At 38.4% G+C, this 15561-nt stretch overlaps 3 protein-coding genes across 18 annotated transcripts; all 3 read right to left on the bottom strand.

The window, feature by feature from the left end:
- Positions 1 to 36: 36 nt before the first annotated feature.
- On the bottom strand, positions 37 to 9258 carry LOC103421738 (probable LRR receptor-like serine/threonine-protein kinase At3g47570). 7 transcript variants are annotated; one of them, XM_070818390.1, is made up of 9 exons: positions 8819 to 9255; positions 8227 to 8724; positions 7999 to 8070; positions 5087 to 5497; positions 3608 to 4678; positions 3360 to 3431; positions 2697 to 3056; positions 618 to 2600; positions 37 to 521 (listed from the first exon to the last, which is right to left on the bottom strand). In XM_070818390.1, the coding sequence occupies exons 5-9, from the start codon at positions 4254 to 4256 to the stop codon at positions 151 to 153; spliced, it is 3435 nt and encodes a 1144-aa protein (XP_070674491.1). In that variant the 5' UTR covers positions 4257 to 4678; positions 5087 to 5497; positions 7999 to 8070; positions 8227 to 8724; positions 8819 to 9255; the 3' UTR covers positions 37 to 150. The 7 variants fall into 7 exon arrangements, with proteins under 7 accessions (XP_070674491.1, XP_070674492.1, XP_070674494.1 ...); XM_070818391.1 differs by having other exon boundaries at positions 7999 to 8724; positions 8819 to 9257; XM_070818393.1 differs by having other exon boundaries at positions 3608 to 4105; positions 5171 to 5497; positions 8227 to 9250.
- On the bottom strand, positions 8354 to 9932 carry LOC139194756 (putative receptor-like protein kinase At3g47110). Its single transcript, XM_070819662.1, has 2 exons — positions 9830 to 9932; positions 8354 to 8724 (listed from the first exon to the last, which is right to left on the bottom strand). The coding sequence occupies exons 1-2, from the start codon at positions 9930 to 9932 to the stop codon at positions 8354 to 8356; spliced, it is 474 nt and encodes a 157-aa protein (XP_070675763.1).
- On the bottom strand, positions 9612 to 13751 carry LOC108172476 (copper-transporting ATPase HMA4-like). 10 transcript variants are annotated; one of them, XM_070818406.1, is made up of 7 exons: positions 13717 to 13751; positions 13118 to 13250; positions 12898 to 12962; positions 11794 to 11956; positions 10850 to 10944; positions 10375 to 10706; positions 9612 to 10133 (listed from the first exon to the last, which is right to left on the bottom strand). In XM_070818406.1, the coding sequence occupies exons 6-7, from the start codon at positions 10681 to 10683 to the stop codon at positions 9969 to 9971; spliced, it is 474 nt and encodes a 157-aa protein (XP_070674507.1). In that variant the 5' UTR covers positions 10684 to 10706; positions 10850 to 10944; positions 11794 to 11956; positions 12898 to 12962; positions 13118 to 13250; positions 13717 to 13751; the 3' UTR covers positions 9612 to 9968. The 10 variants fall into 10 exon arrangements, with proteins under 10 accessions (XP_070674507.1, XP_070674508.1, XP_070674506.1 ...); XM_070818407.1 differs by having other exon boundaries at positions 11794 to 11932; positions 13118 to 13392; positions 13717 to 13745; XM_070818405.1 differs by lacking the exon at positions 13717 to 13751 and adding an exon at positions 13369 to 13687.
- Positions 13752 to 15561: the final 1810 nt, after the last annotated feature.

The raw sequence follows: 15561 nt of genomic DNA, 5'->3' as shown, positions 1-15561 counted from the left end.
CTCATTGCATTGACAAATCTAGGTACGGCATTTCAATTTTAGGAATATCGTCATATTGTCATATCTGTCACTATGAGCAAATAATGTAGTCTTTGCAGATTGAAAACAATAATAAGAAAATGGATCCGAAAATATAGAGAACAAAAAGAACTAAGAGTTCACTCCTCCACAGTCCTTCAAGTACTTAGTCTTGATTTTGGTGAGTGTGATTGCGGCATCTTTCATAGTAATCCTCTCTCCTGGCAATGTTGCAGAGCAAGCTAAAGCTAATCTCATAACGGATGATAAGCAATCCCTCCTGCTCACGAAATCACCATCTTCCTCCGCCCCAAGTATATCGGCATCCACAACTTCACCTATTGTAGCATCTGCAAATAATGAATCTGCAATCCATTGCTTTAAATTCATTTCCCCAACAAACATCTCATCCGTTGGCTTCCTTTTTGTGAATGTCTCCATGAGTACAATACCAAAACTATACACATCCCCTCTTGTCGAAACGCTTCCTTCCATCCCAAACTCTGCAAAATTTGTATGTGAATTTAGTTATATATGATAAAAAGAAAATTATAACTCCTAATAAGACCAACATATACAAAATTGAGAAAATACATCACCTGGAGCCATATATCCAACTGTGGCTAGGGTCATTGTTTCTGTCATCGAATCACCACTGCCGATGAGTCTTGCAATGCCAAAATCAGCAACATGTGCAACCATATCATCATCTAGTAGTATATTGCTTGGTTTCACATCACAATGAACGATAGGTACCGAGTAACCATGATGAAGATATTCCAGTGCCAATGCAACATCTTTCATTACGTCCAGCCTCTGCAGGATATTCATGGAGCGGTTTGGAGAATACAACCACTTTTCGAGGCTTCCATTAGGCATCAATTGAAGTATCAGGGCTTTGAAATCAAGTTCATCGCAACAACTTATGATTTTAATAAGATTCCGGTGACGGATATTGCTTAGCATTTCACATTCCCTATCAAAACTTTTGAATGCCCCTTCTACCTGTAAATTGAAAACCTTGACGGCGATGTCTATCCCGTATGAAAGTGTTCCTCTGTATACTGAGCCAAAACCCCCTGTGCCTAGTAAGTTACTCTCGTGAAATCCATTTGTCGCATCTACAAGTTCTAGGCGCGAAACTCTTCTCCAAAGAACTTGATGTAGCGAGGCGGTTTCTCTTACAACTTCGACATTCCTTTTGTTGCATAGTATCAGAATCAATGCAGCGGCCGCTAGGAGTATTACTAGTATGACCCCTGAGATGATATATTTAGCTTTCCTCCAATTTGGCTTAACTTTTGTTATATTTTTGCACAGGGGAACATGGAGTCGGGAAGCACCGCAGAGCGCACCGTTGGATACAAATGAATCAGCAAAGAAGTTTCCGAAAGGCCCGCCGGTTGGAATTTCTCCTTGGAGTTTGTTGAAAGACAAATTCAGATGCTTGAGATACAAGAGTGCTTCCAATGACTTTGGGATCACTCCCGATAGATTGTTGTTGGACAAATCCAAGAATTCTAGGCTTAGCAAGGTTTTAAATGAAGTGGGAATAGGGCCTTGTAAATAATTGTTTGCCAAGGACAAATTAATCATATTTTGAAGGCCACCAATGCTACCGGGAATGTTTCCGGAGAAGTGGTTATTTGATAAATCTATATCCACCACATCTTTCAACTTTCCGATGTCTTCTGAGAGTGGTCCAACCAGAGAATTGTATGACAAGTTTAGGTGCAGTACATACTTGAGTTCCCACAAGGAAGATGGTATTCTTGAAGTTAACAAATTGGACTCTAACGATAGATTTCTTAGAGCTACTGCCAAAGCACCCAAGCAGGAAGGAATAGAACCAGAGAGCCGATTATGACTCAAACCTAACTCGGCTAGGTTGTTTAGTTGACAGAGTTCATACGGGATATGTCCTTGCAGTTTGTTATCATACAAAAACAAACCTTGGAGATTTTTTAGCCTCTGTATTGATGTTGGAATTAGTCCACTCAACTGATTGATTTCCAGATGTAGTTCTATCAAGCTGCTCAAGTTGGCAATATCAACGGGAATGTTACCCCTTATGTTGGAAATGCTTAAATCAAAATATGTGAGTGGCGTAGAGAGATTCCCACGAAAAGCTGGAATCGTGGTGTTTAATGGATTACCTCCCAAGTCTAATTTTGTCAAATTTCTAAGATTAAACAAGCAAGAGAGAGTAGAAGCATCAATCGTCAAATGATTCCAGAACAAGAAAAGAATCTCGAGGTTTTCCAAGGAACAGAGCGTGCTAGGAAGAAACCCGGTAAATGAGTTTGTGTCCATGTCTAGGACCCTGAGCTTGGAAGCATTGGAGAAGTTAGGGAGTGGCCCGGCCACGAGCTTATTGGTGGATACAAGAAAGAATTCTAGGTTTGGAACGTTAAGACCTATGTTTGCTGGGAGGCCACCTGAGAGCTGATTTAAAGTAAGCGATATTATTCTTATCATGGAGTTATTGAAGAGTTTGGATGGGATGACGCCATTGAGATTATTAGCACTCAGTTGCAAAACCTCTAACTGCGAAAGATCACCAATCTCATCCGGTATTGTACCTGTCACAATTTCAGCACGTTTGCATTAACTTTGTAACTTCAGTTTATCTAAAAACTAAAAACGAAATGATTGTAAAACGCCCCCAAATTAATTACCTTCTAAATTATTGACTATGAAATTGATCGTGGTTAAGTAGGTCAAATTGCCAAGACTTTTGGGTATGCTTCCACGGAAATTGTTATACTCAAATGACACTACACGAAGCTCTTTGCATTGCCACAGTTTGGAGGGAATAAGACCGTCAAACTGGTTTTGACCCAAATAAAATCGTTGAATACTCGAAAGATGCTCACATATATTGTCCGGAAGACTGCCACTCATGTTGTTTCCGGATAGAGCCAAAGTAGTCAAAGAAGATATGTTGAGGGCAGGCACAAAAGCAGAGCCTTTAAGGGCATTGTCCTGCACATAGAACTCCTCCAGCTGACCTAAATTGCCTATCTCGTTCGGAAGTTCTATAAAATCAATTCGTGTATATTGTTAAAATCATGTATACATATATAGGAGCAGCGTCTTAGTGGGAATCCCGTTGTACCAAAGCAAAAGTGGGATACATTCTAAGGACCATGTACTCACTATATAGGACCTCTTTTTTGCTCTAGAATATGAGGGTCTTACACGGTAAATATACGATCCTACGATAGTCCTCTCATCTCATTTTTTGCTGAAGTTGAACAAGATCCCAGCTAAGAAGGGGCTTGTGTGTATGTGTGTGTGTGTGTATATATATGTAACAAAACCTAAGTCATACAGTATACCTTTGAACTTGTTGTCGTCAAGGTATATGCCCTTCACCACTGTTAAGTTGCCTATTTCTCTGGGTATGCTACCTGTTAAATATGTGCATGCATTCCAACAAAAAAGAAGGAAAAAAAAAAAAACGAGATGATTGTTATACATCTTATATATAGAGGTTAAAATGAAACAAAGATGTTAAAATGTAATGATGAAGCAAGCAACATTAATTTATATTCCTAGGTAGTTGGTAATGGTGGTATGTACGTACCCGATAGTTGGTTCCTCATCAGGTAAATGTTTTCGAGTGCAGATAAGTTGAAGATAGCAGCGGGTATGAAACCAGAGAAGTCATTATCGTACAATTTGATGGTTTGAAGTTTAGCAAAGGACCCAAACCACGAAGGAATGGTTCCCATAAAGCTGTTGTTTCCAAAGTTAATCGCCTTCAACCGGCGCAAACGAGACAGTTCTTGCGGTAGGGGACCATGAAAACTATTATTCTGAAGGCCCAACTCAACGAGAAATGAGAGGTTGCCAAGATGCGGAGGAATAACTCCGGCAAGACCCATGTAAGGGAGATTTAAGGCCGTGACTCTGTGGTGGCGAGCACCGCAGGTAACGCCAACCCAGTTGCAAATGTTGGAATTGGAGGCAGAGGACCAGTTGGCGGTCAAGATGTTTTGAGGGTCAGTAGTGACGTGAGCCTTGAGAGCAAGAAGCGCAGATTGATCTGTGCTGAAATTGGTATGAGCTATTGCTAATGCTCCTGCAGTTAAGTAATTAGCCACAATCATCATATAGATATAACACAAGCATTGTATCATCGACAACATCTTTGATAGTAGGAAACGACTTCTCTCCTTAATTGTAGTAGTTTTCGTCTTTCGGTATAAATTCGATCGAAAACTAGAACTCATTACATTCACATAAATAGGGAAACAAGTTGGTGTTACCAAGACTTGTGAACGACTTTAGTACTGATGGCGTAGGTGAGGAGACTTTAGATTTTTTAACATATCAAGCACACACCATTCATTTTTTGCTGATGGCGTAGGTAGGTGAGGAGGAATGGTGACTGCGATGTAAGAGAGATTCAAGGCCACGACTTGAAGGTGGCATACCAACCCAGTTGCAATTTTCAAGTGAGCAATCAATGCTAAGGATGTTTTGGTCTGTGGTGGTGATATTTGGTAATTCGCTGATAGGTTAGCTAGGTGAGGAGGTCTAGTCTGAGTCCGACTTTTTTGTCGAAGTGAGGACTTAGAATAGTGGAACGAAGGCTTGTGATTTGGTAATTGGTGCTGCCAGCCGACGAGTTCTGTCCATTTTGTGGGCCCAGCTGGAGATGCCCAAATGTGGAATTTTAGTCTTCAGTTCATCATCAAAACAAACAACACCATAAATTTCAAGATTGATATTTAATGATGACATACATTTTGATTCAAATGCAAATGCAAATGCAAATGCGACCAAACACATAACAGTTACATTCTTCCGGTTGAAATGTTTTCGCCGACATTTACATATAATCAAGCTCTAGTTGAACACTCTTCGGATTTGAAAATCATCTAAACTTGGCTAATCAGTTTTTCTGAACAGAACAAAGCAAAGATGATACACAAACGGTCCAAGAATTACGGTCTTATGCTTCTAAATTATTAATCACGATCGCATGTACAAATTCATTGCAGCAATAACGAAGAAGGGAAGTAATAACCAGAGATTGAAAACTAGTTCAGATACTTACATTCACTATCATGCAGACTTGCCATTGGAGACAGCTCTGAATATGCAAGGGCTTCTTATATGACTGCAACAAGAGAGGACATACCATGCTTAGAGATGAAGCAGGCCTGCACCTGCAAGCCACCGTGGTAATCGAATTCCAGTGAAAGGGAACAAAACTCCAGCCGCCACCGGCATGCTGAGGATATTGTAGCCCAGGGCCCAGACATAATTCAATCGAATTCGAGACATGGTCTTTCTAGAGAGATCAATGGCTGTCACTACATCTTCCAAGTTGCTCTTCCTCAGAACTATAAGCAGCTTCTATAACTATGTCGGTGCCAGCACCAATTGCCATACCAACATCTCCTGCAACCATAGCCGGAGAGTCATTAATTCAATCTCCCATCATTGCCACCACCATTCCTTTCATCTGCATCCAAATCCACTTTAACAAGTCAGAAAACACTATGTAAGATAGATAACTCACATATCAAGTCAGAAACAAACTTAATATAGAAAAATGAGTTTGAAGATTGTTTGCAAGGTTTAGCAAGGTTTGAAATGAAATGGGATTAGGGCCTTCTAAATGATTGTTTGCCAAGGAGAAATCAATCATATTCTGAAGACCCCCAAAGCTACAGGGAATGTTTCCGGAGAAATGGTTATTTGATAAATCCATATCCACCACATCTTTCAACTTTCCGATGTCTTCTAAGCGTGGTCCAACTAGAGAATTGGATGACAAGTTTAGGTGCAATATATACTTGAGTTCCCACAAGGAAGATGGTATTTTAGAAGTTAACAAATTGGACCCTAACGATAGAAATCTTAGAGCTACTGCCAAAGTACCCAAGCAGGAAGGAATAGAACCAGAGAGCCGATTACCATCCAAACGTAACTCGGTTAGGTTGTTTAGTTGACAGAGTTCATACGGGATATGTCCTCCCAGTTCGTTATCATACAAATACAAACCTTGGAGATTTTTTAGCCTTTGTATTGAAGTTGGAATTGCTCCACTCAACTGATTGTTTCCCAGGCTTAATGATATCAAGCTGCTCAAGTTGCCAATATCAACTGGAATGTTACCCCTAATGTTCAAATTTCTTAAATTAACATATAGCATTCCCGCGAGAAGCTGGTATTGTGGTGTTTAGTGGATTATCTGCCAAGTCTAATCTTGTCAAATTTCTAAGATTAAACAAGCAAGAGAGGGTGCTTGCTGCTTATGGAGTAGAAGCATCAATCGTCAAATTATTCGAGGGCAGGTTTTTCAGGGAACATAGCGTGGTAGGAAGAATCCCGGTAAATGAGTTTGTGTTCATGTCTAGCTTCCAGAGCTTGGAAGCATTGGAGAGGTTACTTCTGGCTACATAAAGGATTTCTAGGTTTGGAGCGTTAAGACCGATGTTTGCTGGGAGGCTACCTGAGAGCTGATTGAAGGAAAGCCCTATTTCTCTTATAATGCAGAGATTGAAGAGTTTGGATGGGATGACGCCACTGAGATTATTAATAACCAGTCCCAAATCTCTAACTGCGGAAGATCACCAATATCATCCGGTATTGTATTTGTTATAATTTCAGCACGTTTGCATTAAATTTTTAACTTCAGTTTAACTAAAAACTAAAAGCGAAATGATTATCAAACAATCCTAAATTTACTACCTATTAAATTATTGTCATTAAGATAAATCTTGGTTAAGTAGGTCAAATTGCCAAGACTTTTGGGTATGCTTCCAAGGAAATTGTTAGACCCTAATAAGATTTCACGAAGCTCTTTGCATTGCCACAGTTTGGAGGGAATAAGACCGTCAAACTGGTTTCAACCCAAATTAGATCGTCGAATACTCGGAAGATGCTCACATATATTTTTCGGAAGACTGCCACTAATGTTGTTTCCATATGGAGCCAAAGTAGTCAAAGAAGATATGTTGAGGACAAGCACAATAGCAAAGCCTTTTAGGGCATTGGACTGCGCATACAACTCCTCTAGCTGACCTAAACTACCCATCTCGTTTGGAAATTCTATAAATCAATCAGTATATATTGTTAAAATCATGTAAACATATATAGGAGTTGCTTCTTATTGGGAATCCCGTTCTACCGTAGCAAAAGTGGGATAATATTATAAGGACCATGTACCACTATATAGGTTCTCTTTTTGCTCCAGCACACGAGGGTTTTACACAGTAAATATACGATCCCTATGATTGTCCTCTTATTGTATTTTTGCTAAAGTGGAACGAGATTCCTGCTAAGAAGGGGCTTGTATCTAAACTACTTAGTACCTCAATCAAAACTACATGAAATTACAATTTTAACACCCAAACCAAAACTGCACAAAAATAAAAAACTATGGGTAATTTAGTAAGGGCTGTGCTATCCACACACCCCATTTTACTTCTCACACACCCCTTGATAATTTATGTCTGTTGATCTTCTTCAATTCATTCGATGCAACGGCCGAAAATTAAAAAGGTGTGAGAAGTAAAATGGGGTGTGTGGATATCACACCCCCTTAGTAATTACATGAACATAACTTTTGTTGTTATTTAGGGCAACCTCACAGCTAGGTCACCATAGCATGCCATATTTAAAAATTCAAAATAAAATAAAATAGTAAATAAAAAACATGCCTACTTTAGAAGAAACTGCTCATTATTTTCCCAATTTTTATAAATGGTGTGCTATCCACACACCCATTTTTACTTCTTACACACCCCTTGTTAATTTATGTCCGTTGATCTTCTTCATTTCATCCGATCCGACGGCCGACGATTAGAAGGGTGTGTGAAAAGTAAAAAGAGTGTGTGGATATCACACCCTTTTTTTATAATTGATTTATTTTTTTAGAATTTTAAAAACTAATCACACTTCATAGTTAAAAAAACAAAATGAAATGAAATTATACAAAACCTAAGTCATACAGTATACCTTCGAACTTCTTGTCGTCAAGGTTTATGCAATTCACCATTGTTAAGTTGCCTATTTTTCTGGGTATGCTACCTGTTAAATATGTGCATGCATTCCAACAAAAAAGAAGGCAAAAAAACGAAGGAGATGATTGTTATACATCTTATATATAGATGTTAAAATGTAATCATGAAGCAAGCAACATTAATTTATATTCCTAGGTAGTTGGTAATGGTGGTACGTACGTACCTGATAGTTGGTTCGTGCTCAAACTAATTATTTCGAGTGCAGATAAGTTGAAGATAGCAGCGGGTATGAAACCAGAGAAGCCATTACCGTACAATTTGATGGTTTGAAGTTTAGGAAAGGACCCAAATCACCAAGGAATGGTTCCCATAAAGCTGTTGTTTCCAAAGTTAATCGCCTTCAACCGGCGCAAACGAGACAGTTCTTGCGGTAGGGGACCATGAAAGCTATTATTCTTAAGGCCTAACTCAACGAGAAATGAGTGGTTGCCTAGATGCGGAGGAATAACTCCGGCAAGACCCATGTGCGAGAGATTTAAGGCCGTGACTCTGTGGTGGCCAGCACCGCAGCTAACGCCAACCCAGTTGCAAATGTCGGAATTGGAGGCAAACGACCAGTTGGCGGTCAAGATGTTTTGAGGGTCACTAGTGACGTGAGCCTTGAGAGCAAGAAGCGCAGACTGATCTGTGCTGAAATTGGTATGAGATATTGTTAATGCACCTGCAGTTAAGTAATTAGCCATAATTATCATATAGATATAACATAAACAGTGTATCATCGACAACATTTTTGATAGTAGGAACTAGGAACCGACTTCTCTTAGTAGTTTTCGTCTTTCGGTTTAAATTCGATCGAAAAGTAGAACTCGTTACATTCACATAAATAGGGAAACGAGTTGGTGTTACCAAGACTTGTGAACGACTTAGACTTGCCCGGCTTCTATGTCAAGGTGAGGAGACTTAGACTAGTCGAACGAAGACGAGTGGTAAGGAACACCTACCATTCATTTTTTGGATGTTTTGGATTTTTTTACATATCAAACACACACCATTCATTTTTTGCTGATAGCTTGAAGGTGACGTACGCCGTAAGTAACACCTACCAATTGCAACTTGCAAGTGAGCAATCGGTGATAAGGATGTTTTGGTCCGTGGTGGTGATATTTGGTAATTGGCGCTGCTAGCCGACGAGTTCTGTCCATTTTGTGGGCACAGCTGGAGATGCCCAAATGTGGAATTTTAGTCTTCAGTTCACCATCAAAACAAACAATGCCATAAATTTCAAGATTGATATTTAATGATGACATGCATTTTGATTCAAAACAAACCATTGCAGAATTCACTGCTTTAATATTCACGGCCTTTCTTACTTTTTACCTTTTTACTTTTTATCGATAATGTAACCGCGTAAATTTGTGCAACATAGTCTGTAAACATTCCAGATTTAATGCAAATGCAAATGCGACCAAACACATAACAGTTACATTCTTCCGGATGAAATGTTTTCGACGACGTTTACATATAATCAAGCTCTAGTTGAACACTCTTCGGCTTTGAAAATCATCTAAACTTGGCTAATTAGTTTTTCTGAACAGAACAAAGTAAAGATGATACGCAAACGGTCCAAGAATTACGGTCTTATGCTTCTAAATTATTAATCACGATCGCATGTACAAATTCATTGCAGCAATAACGAAGAAGGGAAGTAACAACCAGAGGTTGAAAACTAGTTCAGATACGTACATACACTATCATGCAGACTTGCCATTGGAGACGCTCTGAATATGCAAAGGCTTCTTATATGACTGCAACAAGAGAGAACATACCATGTTTAGAGATGAAGCAGGCATGCACCTGCAAGCCACGGTGGTAATCAAATTCCAGTGAAAGGGAACAAAACTCCAGCCGCCACTGGCATGCTGAGGACATTGTAGCCCAGGGCCCAGACATAATTCATCGAAGAGATCAATGGCTGTAACTACATCTTCCAAGTTGCTCTTCATCAGAACTATAAGCAGCTTCTATAGCTACGTCGGTGCCAGCACCAATTGTCATGCCAACATCTCCTGCAACCATAGCCGGAAAGTCATTAATTCCACCTCCCATCATTGCCACCGCCATTCCTTTCATCTGCATCCAAATCCACTTGAAAAAGTCAGAAAACACTATGTAAGATAAAACTCACATATCAAGTCAGAAACAAACTTAATATAGAAAAATGAGTCTGAAGATTTTATTTTACCCTAGATAAGTCATTTGAAATATAATTTAGTAATCCTTAATCTGCGTTCAAAACCAGAATAAAATTACTTGTGGAGCTGGGTAATTGTAATCCACTCACACCACTCCTGTAACTATTATATAATCGTACCTGTAATTCTTTGATTCTATCAGCTTTTCCTAGTGGATCCGTCTCAGCATACACCTTATCAATGCCAACCTCCTTCGCACAGGCTGCTGCTGTAGCCCAGTTATCACCAGTAACCATGATGCTTGTAATGTTTATCGAGTGAAGATAAGAGATGACTTGTGCAGCCTCTGGCTTCACTGGATCAGTTACAGCAAATGACCCAGCAATCTTTCCATCAATGGAAACCAACACACACATTCGAGCCAGATTATCATGTTCTGAAACATACTTGTCAACCTCAGGACCAACCTGGACATTATTTTCCCGCATGAGCCTCACCAATCACCATTTACCTACATATTTCTCAAATAGAGGCATGTTAGCATTATTGACAAAATAATTTTACAATAGCATAATAACAATGAGTTGTCTCATCTGTAACTTAACTGTACAAACTAAAACTTATCATGTAAAAATTTGAAACATAAGCACCAACCTCTGTGACAATAGACACAGCACAGAACTCTTCCATTGAGTAATTGGAGAAGAGCACAGCATTGGCTACTACGGGTTTCCCAACTGCCAGAGTCCCTGTTTCATAAAAAACAACCGTTTTCACTGGCAGGGATCAAACACGTCCGTACACGTCCGTAAACGTCCAGACCCCAACAAAGTGTCAAATACTAAGAAACGTATCAACCTTCAAAAAATAAGGTACCGTTTGTTCAGCTTTTAATTTTGGAAAGAACAAAAACCCCAAAAAGGACGAAACAATTATTAGCCTTGTTATATAAAAAAGGAGTTGAGGTAGAGAGAACTCTCCTTCAATGAGAACTGTCATCTACAAGAAATGGGGAGTTAAAACTTGGCAAATACGGATTGGTGACATGGACAAGGTGCATACAGCCATCAATCGTCCAGAACCAAAGGGTCATATGAGACAGATTCCAACTATGAAATAATAGTTGCATGTTCAATCCCAATATATGCAGGAAGAACATCCTCCCTACCCAATGACATAGATTGCATTTAGTTTTATGTCAAGCGCCTAAACGTTGATCGAACCGAGGCAGAGTGTTTTACTGGTCAGGAATGAAGTGCGTAACTTGTAATCATACGGAACATTAACATAACGTATGGTGGTAGCATAGGGGATAGTATGAAATGACCAGAACAATGTGGGGAGAGCAACTTCATAATGGAGGAGAGATGAGGAAAAAAAACTACACTTGCACCCTCAAGACATATACAGAATGCATCTAATCAGAAATTGTTTTTTCTTAAACCACAACAGGTTTTCGACGTCCTCGGAAGGAAAAGTAGGAACAAGCATAATGAAGCAACTAAACACACCAGCAAAAACAACATGAAAATAAAATGCATGAAAACCAGATTCTAAATTAAAAAAGAAATTTGTTACCAAGGATAAGGTGGTCTTACCTTATAAGCCTTTTCGAGTACACTAGCAAAAATGCCCGCGCTCCGCTGTGAGGACTTCTAGAAGTATGATCTTGTACCATCTGATTTCTTTTGCCATTCCTAGTTCTTTTTGGCATCATGTGCAAAACCAAATTGATAGCTAGGAAGAAAAAAATGAAAACACCTGCATAAATTAAATTTTCCATCACCCCTATATTATAATTAAATAAAGCAAAACACAATAATCATCTCACAATTACAGAAGCCAGGACTTTCAAATGCCCCAATTATTTAACAACCACTATGCATAATTCTTAAAAAATGAGTATAAAATTAACCTCTTTTGAAAAACGAAGGAAGAAAGATGAAACCTTAAGCCAAGGAATATAACTATGTTGAACTCAATTATTTGACATTAATTACACAAACCCAATTCCATATATATAGCCAGACAGAAGCTTTATCCTAGAGAGAAACCATGCCCAAATGATTATATAATCTCCAGACTGAGTGTGAATTCAGAGCATGAAAGGGAAGTGAGTTCCTTGGTTCCCACATTGTAGAGACTAAATCTCAAAACTTTGCCAAGCATTACAGGAAACCATGGAAAGAATAAAAATGACCACAAAAATTGCAAAACAATTAACCACAGGTGGTGTTTATATGCCCACTGAGAGAAAAGAGCTTCTGCAAGTGAAAAAACGTATTTATATAAAACAGGCATGCACCATCTGAAAGAGCCTCTTGTATCCATTCCAATTATACTTATGTCTACCATATCCCTCTACAATTCACCACCACCAATCAACCATAACTGATTTCAATACCCTTAGCTGCTTTAGTAGACCATCTAGTGACGCCTAACTGCCACCAAAATAAAAGACATGATCAAGACCATACAGATTACAGACTAAGCTTAAAAACAACTGTTATCAATTAAGCAAAACTTGAACTCCTTGACATGGCAACCTCTTAATCCAGGATGTAGAGTAGAAAAGCAAAATTATTGACAAACCAAAAAATAACAATTTAACTTGCATGGTAAACGAATATGAGTAAAGTTACAGAACTCAATGGATTACATATCCCAGTAAAATAGCGAAACATCAGTGTTTGGGAAGTTACCTTATTTGAAATGTCAGGAGCATCTGGTGTACATACAGGGTAGACAGTCCTTGCAAAATTCAGGGCTTCAAAATAAAATAAAAAATAAATTCAAAAGAAATCAAAACTATTAATCCTAACAACTGTTTAGTAAAAGATAAAACAATCTTTCCATCAAACAAATTTGAGAAACAAAAAAAGGGAAATAAATTTAAGTTGAATAGAGGTGACAATTGCCTACCCAGAAATCCAAACGAAATCCCCAAAAATTCACGCCCCCAAAACCCTACAAATCACCAAAGTTGAAAACCAGCGCTACACTGGGATCATCCACACAGCGATGAACTCCGATCATTGTCGCCGATCTCCATCTCCTTCCAAAGGCAAAACCCTTTTAAGAAAAAGAGTGTAATGAATATGATAAAGCCAGTAATGAATGGAATAACCCAATTTCTATCGCCAATCACCCTTGCTGAGTGATGATTCACATACTTCCTCATATTTGTTTATGGGTTCCTATCCAACAAAATTTTGACTTAGTACCCAAAAACTGTATCAGCTCACGAACACAGAGAGGTTTATCAAATTCAAAGCAAAACCCACATATATTCTGAAGATTCTAGAGTTAAAAGAGGAGCAATGAGGTTCGGTTACGGCACCCAAAACGCTATTTTAATGAGCAAATGAATATCTAAACTGGGCTTAACAATTTTCAGCAATAAAAAACATGTCTTTCGATCGAAGTTGCATAAATTACAGAACTTTGGGATTAAGGAGGAACAAAAAACCCAAATTTCAATAAAATAAATTAAAAACATTGCATGTAAATTTAAGCTTTACATGTAGATTGGCAGCAGCAAAAGCATACTGTATTGGGAAATGATTTTCATTACACCAAAGGATAAGTTACAAGAGTATTTATATGGAAGCTAAATACAACAGACTAACAGAGTAAAGGAAAGTTACAAGTGTGATAATTTTCCTAACTAACTTTTAACTGTTTGTTATTACTATTATGTTGAGTTACTTGAGTAACTTTCTCTTCACACCCCCTCAAGCTAAACGGATAAGGTTGAAGTGATAGCTTGGACCGGAGAAAAAGAAAGCGTTGCCTAGGAAGGGATTTGGTATGAATGTCAGCAAGTTGATCCTGACTGCATACAAATTGGACAGTCAGCAACTTGGCAAGAACAAGTTCCCTTATGTAATGGTAATCTATTTCCACATGCTTGGTAGACTTTAGGCGAGTGATACCATATTGGGAAATGATTTTCATTACACCAAAGGATAAGTTACAAGAGTATTTATATGGAAGCTAAATACAACAGACTAACAGAGTAAAGGGAAGTTACAAGTGTGGTAATTTTCCTAACTAACTTTTAACTGTTTGTTATTACTATTATGTTGAGTTACTTGAGTAACTTTCTCTTCATACTGGATCCAACAGAAGCCACGTGTGAGAACTGGATGCCCAGCCTTTGACACGTTATCGAGTGAGTTTAGGGGTCTGGGTTTTGTGTTTGCCTTTGAATTTTGGAATGATCTGGAGAAATTTGGGTTTTAGGGTTCTAAGGATTTGAGTGAACCGAAATTGATTTGGATGAGCAACTTTTAGTTTCGATTCGCGGTGGAGCAAGGATGAAGAGTTGGGAAGCAATGAAAGACTTACCTTCTATAGTTTCTAGTGCTCAACAAATTTCGAACAATTAATGTTTGGGTTATTATACAAAATGTTTCCTGAGATTTACATAATCAATAGAAATGGTTCTTGAAATTTCAAATCAATATAAATGGTCTCTAAAATTTCAAATCAATATAAATGGTCCTAAGATTGTCCACCATCCATGATTTTGGTCATTCTGTTAAAAACTCCGTTAAGTGACCTAGAGCTCTTGACCGAAAGTTTGAGTAATTTTCAAAGCTTCGTAACTCAATCGTTTCTTAACCAAAATCGACCCATAATATATCAAAATGAAGATAGGAAAGTGTAGAATAAGATTATACCTATTTGGAAGCACAATTGTTGCCAAAGATGGCCGGAAAATAGCCTGAAAGGTGACTGGTTTGAAGGAATGGAAAACTCGCTGGAAACTAGGTAAACTTTAAACGTTCATAACTTCTTCAATACTCAACCAAATTGAGTGATTCAAAAACGAAAATAATACTTCTTGACGAGACGAAGAGAACGGTACCTAAGGCTAACTCTCCGTGGTTTGGTCAGACAATGACTCGAAAGTGGCTAACCATTTTTGAGTTAGCCACTTTCGAGTTAGCAGTAAATAAATATACCATTCTCTTCGTCTAGTTGAGAAGTATGATTTTAGTTTTTGAATCACTTGATTTCATTGAGTATTGAAGAAGTTATGAACGTTTAAAGTTTACCTAGTTTCCGGCGAGTTTTCCAGTTTTTCCCGTACCAGTCACCTTTGAGGCTATTATCTGGCCATCTCCGGGTATCATTAGGCTTCCAAATAGGTATAATCTTGTTCTACATTTTCCTATCTTCATTTTGATATATTATGGGTCAAATTTGGTTAAGAAACGATTGAGTTACGAAGTTTTGAAAATTACCCAAACTTCCGGCCAAGAGTTTCGGAACACTTAATGGAGTTTTTAACAGAATGACCAAAATCATGGATGGTGGACAATCTTGAAGGGAAAATTATGAGATTCTAGAATGGGATT

The sequence above is a fragment of the Malus domestica genome, chromosome 03 (assembly GCF_042453785.1).
Source record: "Malus domestica chromosome 03, GDT2T_hap1".
In the NCBI taxonomy this organism is placed as follows: domain Eukaryota; kingdom Viridiplantae; phylum Streptophyta; class Magnoliopsida; order Rosales; family Rosaceae; genus Malus; species Malus domestica.
This window is presented reverse-complemented; position numbering and strand designations above follow the sequence as displayed.